The sequence below is a fragment of the Tauraco erythrolophus genome, chromosome 23, assembly GCF_009769465.1.
Source record: "Tauraco erythrolophus isolate bTauEry1 chromosome 23, bTauEry1.pri, whole genome shotgun sequence".
Classification (NCBI taxonomy): domain Eukaryota; kingdom Metazoa; phylum Chordata; class Aves; order Musophagiformes; family Musophagidae; genus Tauraco; species Tauraco erythrolophus.
This window is the reverse complement of record NC_141487.1, coordinates 3,582,347-3,593,919: the sequence shown is the minus strand read 5'-3', so window position 1 is coordinate 3,593,919 and position 11,573 is coordinate 3,582,347. Positions and strand designations below refer to the sequence as shown.

Here is an 11,573-nt window from a genome sequence, read left to right as displayed (position 1 = left end):
CTTCCCATTACTTGCTTCTGTGATTGATGCCCTGTAATTACCCTGGATATATGAGCCCAGTCTCAGACAGCTGTAATGAGAGAGTCTGAAGGATCAGGAAAAGGCTTTTCTTCCTTGCTTGTTTGAAAGAGATGCTTGCAGCATGGCAGGGATCTTGAAATCCCACTGGGAACTGCCTCAAGGTCTTGTTTTCCAGGCCTGTGGTGGCTTTGCAGGGTTGTTAAGTACACAAAGAAGCCTCCATAGCTCCTCCAACCCCATATTTCAATGCTGTGGGGCCTAAGGCTGTTAAGTCATTAGGTCAGTAAAGGTACCTATCTGGCACTGGAAGAGGACCACCCCAACTCCTGTGACCTTCCAGAACAGTAGCTGGTTGCTTTTGGTAAATTACAGGGTTTAAGCTTTCTTTGCTCTACCACAGAGCTCTGCTTAGGGCCTGTGTTGAAAGTGGAGGCAGAACTGCCCCATAAACAACTGGTTTTCTTAAAACTTTTCCTGTGCCAGGCTGATTAGTTTGCAAACAACAGGAGTCTTTACTACTTAAAAGAATATGGTCTAGTACAAGAGACAGTTGTATTTGCATATTTTTATTGTACTTAATTTAAGAAAGTTTGAAATGCAGAAGTGAAGTGTCTTCTCATCCAGAAGTGAAATGCATGTATTCCTATTAAAAAGAAAACAGGAAATATAATAAAAGGAGAAAACTTAGGGAGAAAATTTGAACCTCCTTCTGGAGTGAATGCAAAAGAGCCCAAATATAATCAGTTATGAAGAAGTACATCTTAGGAGTGCAATATAAAAGCAACTTGAGCTTCTTTTCAGGGTTGGTAACTGCTGAAATAGTCTGCTTGCATAGGCACTGCTGACAGGAGTGTTTCTGGCCCCAAGGCAGCATTTCTGGCATAAGAAAGTTACCAGAATCCCACTGAGCTTCATCACATTGATGCACAAGAGTTCTCCTATGACTGTAATCAACATAGCCATGATTAGCACCTCTTCATCCTGCTGAGCTGGCCTTCAGGCTCAGGCTAGAGCCTCAGCTCAGAGGTTCAGGTAGTCCTGGCTCTTGTTCAGTGAGGTCAGGGAGCTTTTGTGTTGTGGATAGAAGAGCATGTAGTGTGAGGAGATCAAAGAGCTAGCCTGGTCACTGGGTTTAGGAGTGTGTGGTCCACCATCAGCACAGGAGCTGCTTTTTCTCTCCCTGCAGTCAGTGGACGGAAGGAGGAAGTAAGAGATTAGAAGAGGAATTTTCACTGCTGAGTCGGAGAGTTCAACAGCTCAAAAGTATCATCCACAACCTGCCAGAGGCAGTTTTCCAGTGGGAAGTCATTGTCCACCAGGTTGACCAAGTAGTAGTTGTCATGGATGTACTGGATGATCATGCGAGAGGGTGACTCCTCTTCATAGAGCTTGGCCCATTGCTCGATCCACAGTGCAAAGGCCTCATCCTGCCAAGGAAAAAATAAATAAACTCGTGGTGGTGTAATGCACTGCATTTTCACACTACCTTATTTAGGACAACCAGTGTCACACACATGCCTAGGCAGCCTGTGGCCTGGCCTGTTTTTTAGTAAAAATTGCAAAAGCTGAGCAAGAAGCCTCGTGCTTTCCAGTCAGAGGGAAGTGCCTTGAACACAACTGTTGGGAGCTGAAAGGAGACACGTTTGCAGTGAAATGGCTCAATACTGCCTCTGTGTGTGTAGGAGAGGAGGGAGAGCTGCTGCCCACAGCTCTGGGGCCCAGTACGGTGACAGCTGTAGCTCCCAAGCCTCCTGTTACTGGGCACTTGGTGTGCGTGAAGAGATCTTGCTGGTCTAAGCTCTCTTTACACTGAGACAGCAGGAGGAGCAATGTCTGGACCTCTTCAAACTAAATATCACAACAGTACTTAATTGCAAAAAAAGCATCACAGGCTAAAAACAAACCGGACACTCTGAACTTCCAGGGCCTTGCGGCAAAGTATCCAGCAGGAGGGAGGACTCACCTTCCAGAAGAGGAAGCTTACAGGATCCACTACAGTGGGCTGGATGATCTCTCTGCCTGGGAAGATGCCCCAGGTGACAGCATTGGGTTGCAGATCTGGAGCATTGGTGATATTCTGGCCCTGCCAAAGGAAGGAAAGCCTTTCTGAAGCAACTGCTGGAGGAGGGATTGAGTGAGTTGGAACAAGTATGTTTACCCTCTCCTCGTTAAGAGATCAGACAGCTGCTGCACATCACAGCTGACTTGCTTCACTTTCCCTTCATCAGCCTTCATGTCCCTCTTCATTCATAGTGATATCTGAATCTTTGGTATTTGCCTCTCTCTCAAGGTGGCAAAAGGAAAGTATCCTGTAAACAACAGCCTACCTTGACATTGACAATGTGGTAGTTCACTCGCAACTCATACTTCTTCAGCACTTTGAGCAGTGCCGTGACGATCTCACTGGAGGTGAAGAACTCTAGGTATGCCTACAGGGAGGGAAGGGAAAGGGGAAAGAGAATAGGAGCCTTAACTCGTGGCAAGACTGGGACATATACAGGCAAGCAAGAGAACAGTTGTAGAGTTTGGGCTGCTTGGAAACCAGGCAGCTTAAGACTTTTATGCCTGTTCCCAGAAACACGTGCTACAGAGAAGGCTTGAGCAAAGGGCAGAGCAAATTAGTAAGCGAGCTGGGGGTGCAGGCAATAAACCAAAACAAATTAGGGAGAGCAGAGGTAAGAGCCCAGGAGCAGCCAGCTCAGGAAAGCTACAACCTTCCTGTTTTGCACCCACATAAGCAGACAGGCTGGAATAAGCTGCGGAGAGCGTAACCACAACTGCCGTGCCTGGGAAGCAGTCTGTGCCAGAGTAGAGTGCTTGGAAGAATCCTGAGCTTGACCTCTGTTCTACATGGCACCCTGTGAACAGCAGCGTCCTGCCAAGGCAGCCCAGTCTGGTGGGAGCAGAAGTCGGGGTCTCAGCTGGGCTCTCCCAAGCACCCTACCATTGCCTGTCCTCATCTTTTGTTCACAATTCTCCCTGTGTTTATGCAACCTAATTCTGTACTTGCTCCATCTACTGCTGCTCTGTGCTTGGCTGCTCCCAACAACTGCTTCCCCTCCCCCCCCATTTCCTGGCTATTGTGCAAGATGATGGATTTCCCCTCACCTCGGGGGAATTTTTTCCTTTGAAAACATAACTGCATTTGCCATCTGCTGGTTTCATGGCTTTAGCGGTTTGGATCCCTTTTGAACAAGGCTGCTTTGTTTCCTACTCTGAGGCACTTGCCTGGCATTTACCTTGAGATTCCTATCGCAGCCATTAGTGGCAAGGCTCTAGGGCCTGAAAATGCATGACAGTAGGAGGCAGGCATGGCAGATAAGACTGCTCACAGGCCAGAAGAGCCTGGCAGCTGTCTGAACAGCACAGCAGTAGCGCTGTGAGGTGGGGACAATTGGTGGAGAACTGCCTTAGAAGAGGACAGATAGGAGACTTTTTCAATGCCTAGTTATTACCATGAGAAGCTGGGTGGTAGAGATACTACCTCACTGATTCCCCTTTTATGAAAAAACTGGGTGCTTCCTGCATCACTGAATGGGATCAGATGCAGTGGGCAGGCATGTGTTTATATCTAAACCTTCATAGCCCTGCTCCAGAAAAAAGTTACCAATAATTACTTGCTGAGAGTAAAAACAAGAAACTCTATAGATGTTCAACAGATGTTCTGAGGTGGGGAAAACAGCTATGAAGTAAGCCATAGAGATGACATAGTCTGTCTCTTAAGATACTAAAGGAGCTTTGGGTCATCTCAGCAAGAAGGCATTAAGATAAGCAGCGGGCAGAAGGATTACCTGGGTGAAAGCCTAGGACCTCCTTACTTAACAGAGACCAAACTGGGTCATAACTCTTTGCTGCCTAGCCCAGAGTAGTGCAGTACCTTTTGGAAGACATAACCCCCACTGGGCCCCCAGCCTACAATGGGGTCTGTGGATGGTTTGCCATTGATGTTTGGCTGGGAGTTGATGGTCAGGATTCCTCGTCTGTTAACCTTCTCCAGCTGCTCCTTCAGAAGGTTGGTTTCAGTAGCAAGAGGGTCATCATTCCAAGGCATACATGTAACCTGCCATGAGGAGAAAGGATGGCTCACAATGGATGTAACAACCCTTTGGTTACCATATGGATGTTGAAGGAACTCGGAAGTGCCCTAATGGTCTCAAACACACCCGCTTCAGGAGAGAATTCCCAGGTTTGGTTCAAGGGGCAGGATATCCTCAACTCTAAGAACCACTGCTGAAGTCTATTGGTACTGGTCCTGTCATACTGTAGCAGCTTTCCTTTTATGTTGAGCCCTAGCTCTGACTGTTGGAGTCCCTTCATCTACTATCTCAGCAAGTCCTTTTGGATAGGGAAGTGCCAATTCCTGTTTAGAAGAACAACGTGGTACCAGAAGCAAGAAGAAATACGTGCTGTTGTCTGTACCACACTGACCATCCCTTCCTGAGCCATCACTCACCTTATGCCCATTCTTGTTGGGTTCTCCAGTGATGTAACACGTGAACACCTCAAAGACGCTTTCCTCACCAGTCAGCTCTTCTCCCCACATCTTCAGGAGCTCCTCCCGGGGAGACTTGCTCTTCAGGTAGAAGAGGTAATAGTCCTTCAGTTCCCCAAAGGCTGGAGAGGAGGAGTTACCCCTGTAAAGGGAGCAGACACAGGATTAACATGCCACTGAGGAAGATGAGCTGATCTGGTGATGCAGGAAGACAGCCACCCAGGAAGACAAGTATCAAAATCCACCTAGAGACCAAAAGCCTCAACATCTTGGTGCCATTCTCCTCACCTCATTCAAATCCAAGCCACTGGGGACCACTTTGTTAAGAAGCCACCTGTTCTGTCAAGCCCAAAGCATGCCCAGGACACCCAGTAATGACAGAGACCAGCTGTGGAGCAGGCTTTCACAGCACACCTCTACCTCACTGCCATTGCAGGGTGACAGCTTACCATCGACCATTGGGGAAATCATCCCATTCTTGGGTTCGATAGATGTAACTCTTTGGCCTAGAGGCCCAGAAGATTGGCCGAACATCTTCAACTCTTCTCTTGGGGTGAGCGCTGACTGCCCAGGGCAGAGGCCGCCTGCATGGGAGGAGCAGATGTTAACACAGTTCCTCTGCTGACTTTCCACTAGAGGCTGGAAACTCTTCCCCTGGAGACCTCTGCCTCTGGTGAGAGCAAGTAACAGAGACTGAGAAGAGTTCTATTTGTCAAGAAGTAGGACAGAAAACTCTTCTTGCTATAACAAAATCTTTTCCCACTGAGTTCCCTCAAGATGCTCAGTAGGTGTCTATTAAATGGTTAAGTACAGGCCTGACACCTGAAATTGGATAAGGTAAGGAGAAAGTACTGTGTGAAGCTATTTTTAACAAGGAGAAAAAAAACAGCTTTCCCTTTTCCTTTGCTTCCTCTTGTCTATGCTGAAGCTTGTGGACTCAGAGAGAGGTCCACAGTCCCTTTATCAGCTGCAGAGAACCCTAGAACCCCCCAGTGGGAGCTTACATAGCACCTAGCCTGTAAGAGGGTTTGTGACAGACCTCAAAAACCTAATTTCTCCCAAGTGGCAGCTCTAAGAGTTTAGGTGTTTAAAGTTCCAGAACAGGCTACTTTAAAGCCACTTGACTAAAACAAATTCCTCCTTCAGCTGTCCCCATCATTCCTCCCAGCTTTTGTTAGAGACCTGCAGGAGGGGTGAACTTCTAAAAGGAAAGGTGCTAAAAAAGAAAAAAAAGCAGCAGAGGAGAAGTGCCAACCCATCCATTGCTTGAGATGAGATGGGTGTATGAGAGAGGAACTAACAGAAGCCAGCATGTTCTGCTCACCTGGGGTCCTCCTTCCACATGCCCAGGCGCTTAAGGACTTCGGTAGTAGCTACTTCCCGATTGAGGGTGTAAAAATGGAGCCCATGCACCATTCCACTATCCAACAGCTCCCGGCACATGGACACTGCCAGCTCCACCCCATAGTTCCGGATAGCTGCGTCATTGTCCTTGATGGGTTCAATCACGTCTTTGATTTCTTGAGGTACTTCCAGCTTGGAGAGCTTCACCAGCTGGCGTAGGGAGTGGTAACCCTGGATGAGGATGCAGGGGATTTTCATTTTTCCAAGGCCCTTTTCTGACATCCCAGTAACACAGGTACTTGATCTCAATTTTGTGGCAGGAGATTCAGAACTGGGGCTCCTGGATTCTACTCCTAGCACCCATCCCTTGCATGGTAACGCAGTCCTGGTCATGTCACTTTAGGTAGCTTCTTCCCATTTCTCTACTTGTTGCCTGAGCCCAGCATGCTGACAGTGATGACTAACACCTTAGGACTCGTAAACCATTGTCCTTTATAGCCCTTTTTGCCATATGGCCACAGAAAACCTTTTAAGCTTATTATTACACGCCTAAGAGTTTAATTTGGCAAACCACCTATGGATTTATCATGTTTAGCACTCTCACTCCCCAGAATTTTTGTGGAGGATATTTACAGACCTCTCTCAAGCCCTGACCCACAAACACCTAACATCCTGGATCCTTATTCCCTCCCCGAACCAGAATTACTGGATTTCACCTGTATGGGGAAGATGCCAGGAATAATGGGGCAGGTGATGCCAATGGCTTGACAGTCCTTCATGAACTTGAGAAAGGCTTCTGATCGGAAGAAAAGCTGTGTAATGATGAAGTCTGCCCCAGCAAAGACTTTCTCCTTCAGGTGCCTCAGGTCTGCCTCATAGCTCTCTGCTTCAGGGTGACCTGTAGGGTAGCCTTTGAGGAGAAGGAGGGGGGGAAAGTGAATCCCTGGTGGTCAGGACAACACAACAGAAATTAGAAAGTAGCTGATATGACTGTACTGTCACTTTCAGCCCAGGTCCAGAAAGGGACTGCTGAGCTGACTTCCCTATTTCAGACCTTACCCCACACTGCAATGAAAGACATTTACCTGCCACACAGATGTCAAAATAATCATCGAATTCATTGCGAATGTGCTTAACCAGGTCAGCTGCATAGTTGAAGCCATCTACTTCTTCCTCCCATTCCTCACCAACAGGATCTGAAAAGAGAACAAATCCACAGCTCTCTACAATTGTTTGCTGGATTCAGATCTGCTAGTGCTGTAAAAACCTCCTGCTATCACAAGGAAGACAAGATGAAACCTCCAAATCTGCAGCTTTACCCATCGACTACTTTTGTCTACCCTTGAGCTGGAGGGACTGCTAACAAAGGAACCAGGTGAAATGCAGTCTCAATTTTCCCAGCAGAAGGAGCCTCTAAATCTTATTTCTCCATTTCTACCCTGGAATTGAACACAATAGCAATACAACCTCAGCCCTACGCATCATAGGACAAAAAGATTCACCTCCACGCAATGCCATGATGTTCTTCAACCCGAGCCGCTTGGCCTTCTGCAGATGGCCTGTGATGTCATCCTTGGTCTGATTGCAGCATGTCATGTGCAAGACGGTCTCCAGGCCACAGTAGTTGACTGCAGTGTTGGCAATAATCATGGAAGAGGTTTCCTTGTCAGATCCTGGGTCCCCTGCGGGGTGCCATGTCACATCAATGAAGAGTGGACCACCTGCTCCCATGCGGTCAAACCTGTGGATGGATTTGAGAGTTCTGTTAGCCAACCAGGTAGCCAATTCCCCTCTCTATGCCTGGGATATCTTGCTTACTGCTGGAATGCCAGAAACAGGCAGAGCTTGGATGACAGCAGCAGGAGAGACCAAGAAAAGTGTTGAACTAGGAGTTTAGCAAGTGGCCAATGGAAATAAGGAAAGTAATCTTTTAAGGCTGCATGAGGAGGAGCTTACACTCTCTCTGAAGAAGAGGCAACTTAAGCGTTCTCTGCACAATAAACTTCCTCCCAGCATGCTCTATTAGACTGATACATCTTCTGATAGCAATGCAAGTCCCATTCCTTTTGAGATGGGAGGCTATGCTGCAATCCCCTGCTCCCTTTTGTGGAGGCCACAAACATGAAAAGATGGACTAGATCTCTGTCTCTCTCCTGCTCTGGGTTGGAACAGGCCCTTCTGTTTAAAGTAAACCTTGCACTGGCATACAGCAGTTACAAAAAGAGTTACGAAACTCCCTCTTCTCCTCCAGGTGAGTACACGGTGGCTCCTGGGGCTCCCCACTGGGCTCTAGGATAACCTTTAGCTCTGCTAAGGGCCATCACCTTTAATTTAGCAGGGAGATGAAGACACCTATCTCAGAGGCTAAAACTGTGGTCCTTAGTAATACAGGGCCACAAATTATAGTGGTTGGATGATTCTGAAAGTGAGTGGGAGTCTCTGTTCCAGAGACTTTGGCACACTGCCCATCGAGGAATATTTTCTGCTTTTAGTAGGTATTTTTCTGCTTTATTGTCTCCCAGCACTCTGCTTCAGCCCCAGAGCATGACAGTGGGGTTGCCCCATCTTCACAGAGCATGGGAGAGGGGAAACAGTCTGGCCCCCTCAGTAACCCCACCATGACACTTAACTCTTCAGGGCCTCCAAGGAAGACAAGTTACCTGGTGTCCATTACCCTCCTCAGCAGGAAAGCACAGCCCCATTACCTGCTTCGTCACCTGGAAGGGGAGACAGAGCATGGGGCAGAGCCTGCCTCATCAGCTATTTCCCAGCCCTCCACCAAAGACTCTTCATCTCTCCCCTTTTCCACCCTGCAGCCCTCACCTGGAGATGAGATTGACAGCAGCATTGGCTGTGCGTGGAGGGAAGAACTCCAAGGAGAACCACTTCTCTCCAGAGTCCTGTCGTCGGCGCATCTTCTCCCGCAGTCGCTCATGACGGTCGGCATCGAGGACAGGGGTGGAGCACCGTGAGCTGTCCTTGGAGCTCTCGCTCCCGCTACTGCTCCCACCATCAGACTTGGAGCTGGAACTGGCACTGCAGGTATGCTGGGTCTCATTGACCATGGTGAGCTCTCTGGAGGAGAATAGAAGGAGCACAGTGGGTACAAGACAGGACACAGATCTCAGCAAGCAGCAGTTGCTGCTGGGGTGGGCAGCACGTGATGAAAAGGAAGCCTATGCCAAGACTCAACATTAACCATCATCAAGGAGTCCCTTTTGCCAACCCTCACTATAAGCTGTAGCAAGGGATCTGGTGAAAACACAACAAAAAGCACATTTAGATAGTGCTGAGAGAAATAACACAGCAGATGGCTTCATGCCACTTTGATGGAGCCCTTCTGTGCCTGCTGGGTCAAATTTGTCTCTCAAGAGAGTCAGGTCAATATCCTTTTTGCCCTGACTACAACTTGGCAAGTCATGATATCCATGTGGCTCAGGTAAGGGCCTCTTTGATCTTGTGGCCTTGGGCTGGACATGCCAGAGTTTTTTTTGGACTGCATCCATCTTCAGAGTTTCCATTCTGTTTGTTCCCAAAAGGCAGTGCTTCTTTACAGTGTAGGTAGGAGAGCAAGTGCTAACAGGGCAGGTACACAAGAATGCACAAACTATTCCTATGTCAGAAAAAAAAAAGTGAAGAATCCGCTCTGATCAGGCCATCCCTTCAAATACCATCCTTTGTTTTGCTGGCATCAGACAGCTGCATTTCTAAGTTAGCCTTCTTCCACAAGACACCATCTCCAGAGACAACGGTCCCCTGCGCCAAGACCACTGCAGACACTCAGCTCTTTCCTTTACCAGGTACCCTGTTCATGTTCCTTTCCTCCCCAATTGTGGCTGCTTGGAAACAAGGTCAGCAGAGACCATCCCCTTCTCCCTGCCATGTAACATATCAGCTGTGCTTGTTTGGCTTCACACAAAGGAAGACAGCACTGGAAGTCAGTGGTACAAGTGGGTCTAGGATGCCCAACTCCACTTAGCTCCCAAAAGTGTCTCACCCTATGCCTTTAAAATTAAGTAGTGATTACAGGTAATTAGAGAAGAGCTGCCACAAAATTAGGATCTGTGTTGTTTGTTTATACACCTGCCAAAACTTAAAACGGTCACTGGGAAGCAGTAAGTTGTCTGAGCATTACATAACATTGGAGCCTGTTTTGGAGGAAATGGTCGTGCGCTTTTTCCTTATCGTAAGCTCTGTGGCTTTAGGTCATCCAAGAAGACTTTGAACTCATTTTCTACTGTTTACACTGAGTTGCCAATCAAGCAAAACCCTTTGGGAGAAAGTCTACTTTTACCACCTGGAGACCTCTCCAGCTGGCAGGAGATAAGAGAAGATATGCCAAGAGGAACTGGGATTCTTAAACCTCTTGTGTACCAACATAACGGGCCATGGTAAAAATCAGCAGCGAAGACCTACGACAAGTGAAGCAACAGCAACTGGGTGCACAGTAACAGCCCTAACCAAGCTCTCTCAAAGGACTTTGCCTGCCATCCACGTGGCACTGATCTGGAAGAGTTATCCCAAAGCACACGTTGGTGATCAAGCTAGCAGCGCAGAATTACATGCGGTCAACTTGCAATACCTCACTTCTAGCAAGCATGCCACAGCACCGTAGGCAAATCGAAGGACCTCTGTTCTCCCACTTAAATCATGTAACACCCATCACAAGGGAAAGGTTCACATATTAATGTCTCTATAGGATAAGACTTGCTGTTGAGGAAAGGTCCTCATCTTACTGGCAGTCTAGAACCACAAAGACAGGAGAAAGGCCCCACTTAAGTTTTGTACACAAGCAGCATTTGGAGCAGTTTCCTTACTATCAGTCACATCACAGATCTGCTGGCAGAAGCTTACAGTTATTGCAAAGTGAAAAAAGATTTTCTAAAGAACAAAAAACAGTTGCAAAAGACAATCTTAAACACCTGTCAGCTCCATTGGGTCGGCACTCCTGCTTCTCTGTCTCTACCACACTGCAGAGCTCAGAGCTACCATGTGCAGCCTCGCACGTTGATGCTGATCAGCACGGATGTGCCCGGTGGGTTTATGCGATGCTGGTGGTGCCCATTTGCTTCGCTGGAGGGTATTTTTACTGCTTCCAGCCCTGAGCTGACACCCCCACACAGCGCAGAGGAACCCTGCGTGCTCTCAAGCTTAGTTTTACCAGCCAGACTAAACTCGGCTGCACAGATGTGCACTTCACACGCACATCTGCCAGGGCCTTGGTGCCCCGGGCCACGGCACCGGGCTGGCAGCCCGGCGGGGCAGACAACGGGCCCGCGGCTGGACCTACCGCCTCGGAGCGGGATGGCTGATGGGGCCGAGGCACGGCCGCGGGGGAAGGGCCGGAAAGGAGCCCGGCACCCCCGCGGGCTGCCGGGGGAGGAATCGGCGGGGGGAGCCCGGCACCCCCGCGGGCTGCCGGGGAAGAAGGGCTGCCAGAAGCGGCCGGGGGACCCCGCTGTCGGGCTCAGGGCCGGGCAGGGATCAAGTTGCAGCCCGATCGTTCCTTCACCTCAGCTGAACCCGCCGGGAGCGCAGCTCGACCCGAAGCAGCGGCCGGGCAGATCGGGTCGGGTCGCGCCGGGGACAGGGATGGGGACAGGGATCGGGTCAGGGATGGGGCCCCCCGTGCCCCGTTCCGGGGCGCCGCTCACCTGTCAGCGGCACCGGGCGCTGCGCATCGCGCGCGGCCTCATCCCGCGGCGCTTTAAGGGGA

At 49.1% G+C, this 11,573-nt stretch overlaps 1 protein-coding gene across 3 annotated transcripts; it reads right to left on the bottom strand.

The window, feature by feature from the left end:
* Positions 1-590: 590 nt before the first annotated feature.
* Positions 591-11,563, bottom strand: MTHFR (methylenetetrahydrofolate reductase). 3 transcript variants are annotated; one of them, XM_086625487.1, is made up of 12 exons: positions 11,512-11,563; positions 8,681-8,932; positions 7,360-7,598; positions 6,943-7,053; positions 6,574-6,767; positions 5,838-6,088; positions 4,963-5,097; positions 4,475-4,655; positions 3,899-4,081; positions 2,349-2,450; positions 1,985-2,104; positions 591-1,448 (listed from the first exon to the last, which is right to left on the bottom strand). In XM_086625487.1, exons 2-12 carry the CDS (start codon positions 8,920-8,922, stop codon positions 1,251-1,253), a joined length of 1,956 nt encoding a protein of 651 aa, XP_086481613.1. In that variant the 5' UTR covers positions 8,923-8,932; positions 11,512-11,563; the 3' UTR covers positions 591-1,250. The 3 variants fall into 3 exon arrangements, with proteins under 3 accessions (XP_086481613.1, XP_086481615.1, XP_086481614.1); XM_086625489.1 differs by lacking the exon at positions 11,512-11,563 and adding an exon at positions 8,518-8,574 and having other exon boundaries at positions 8,681-8,710; XM_086625488.1 differs by lacking the exon at positions 2,349-2,450.
* Positions 11,564-11,573: the final 10 nt, after the last annotated feature.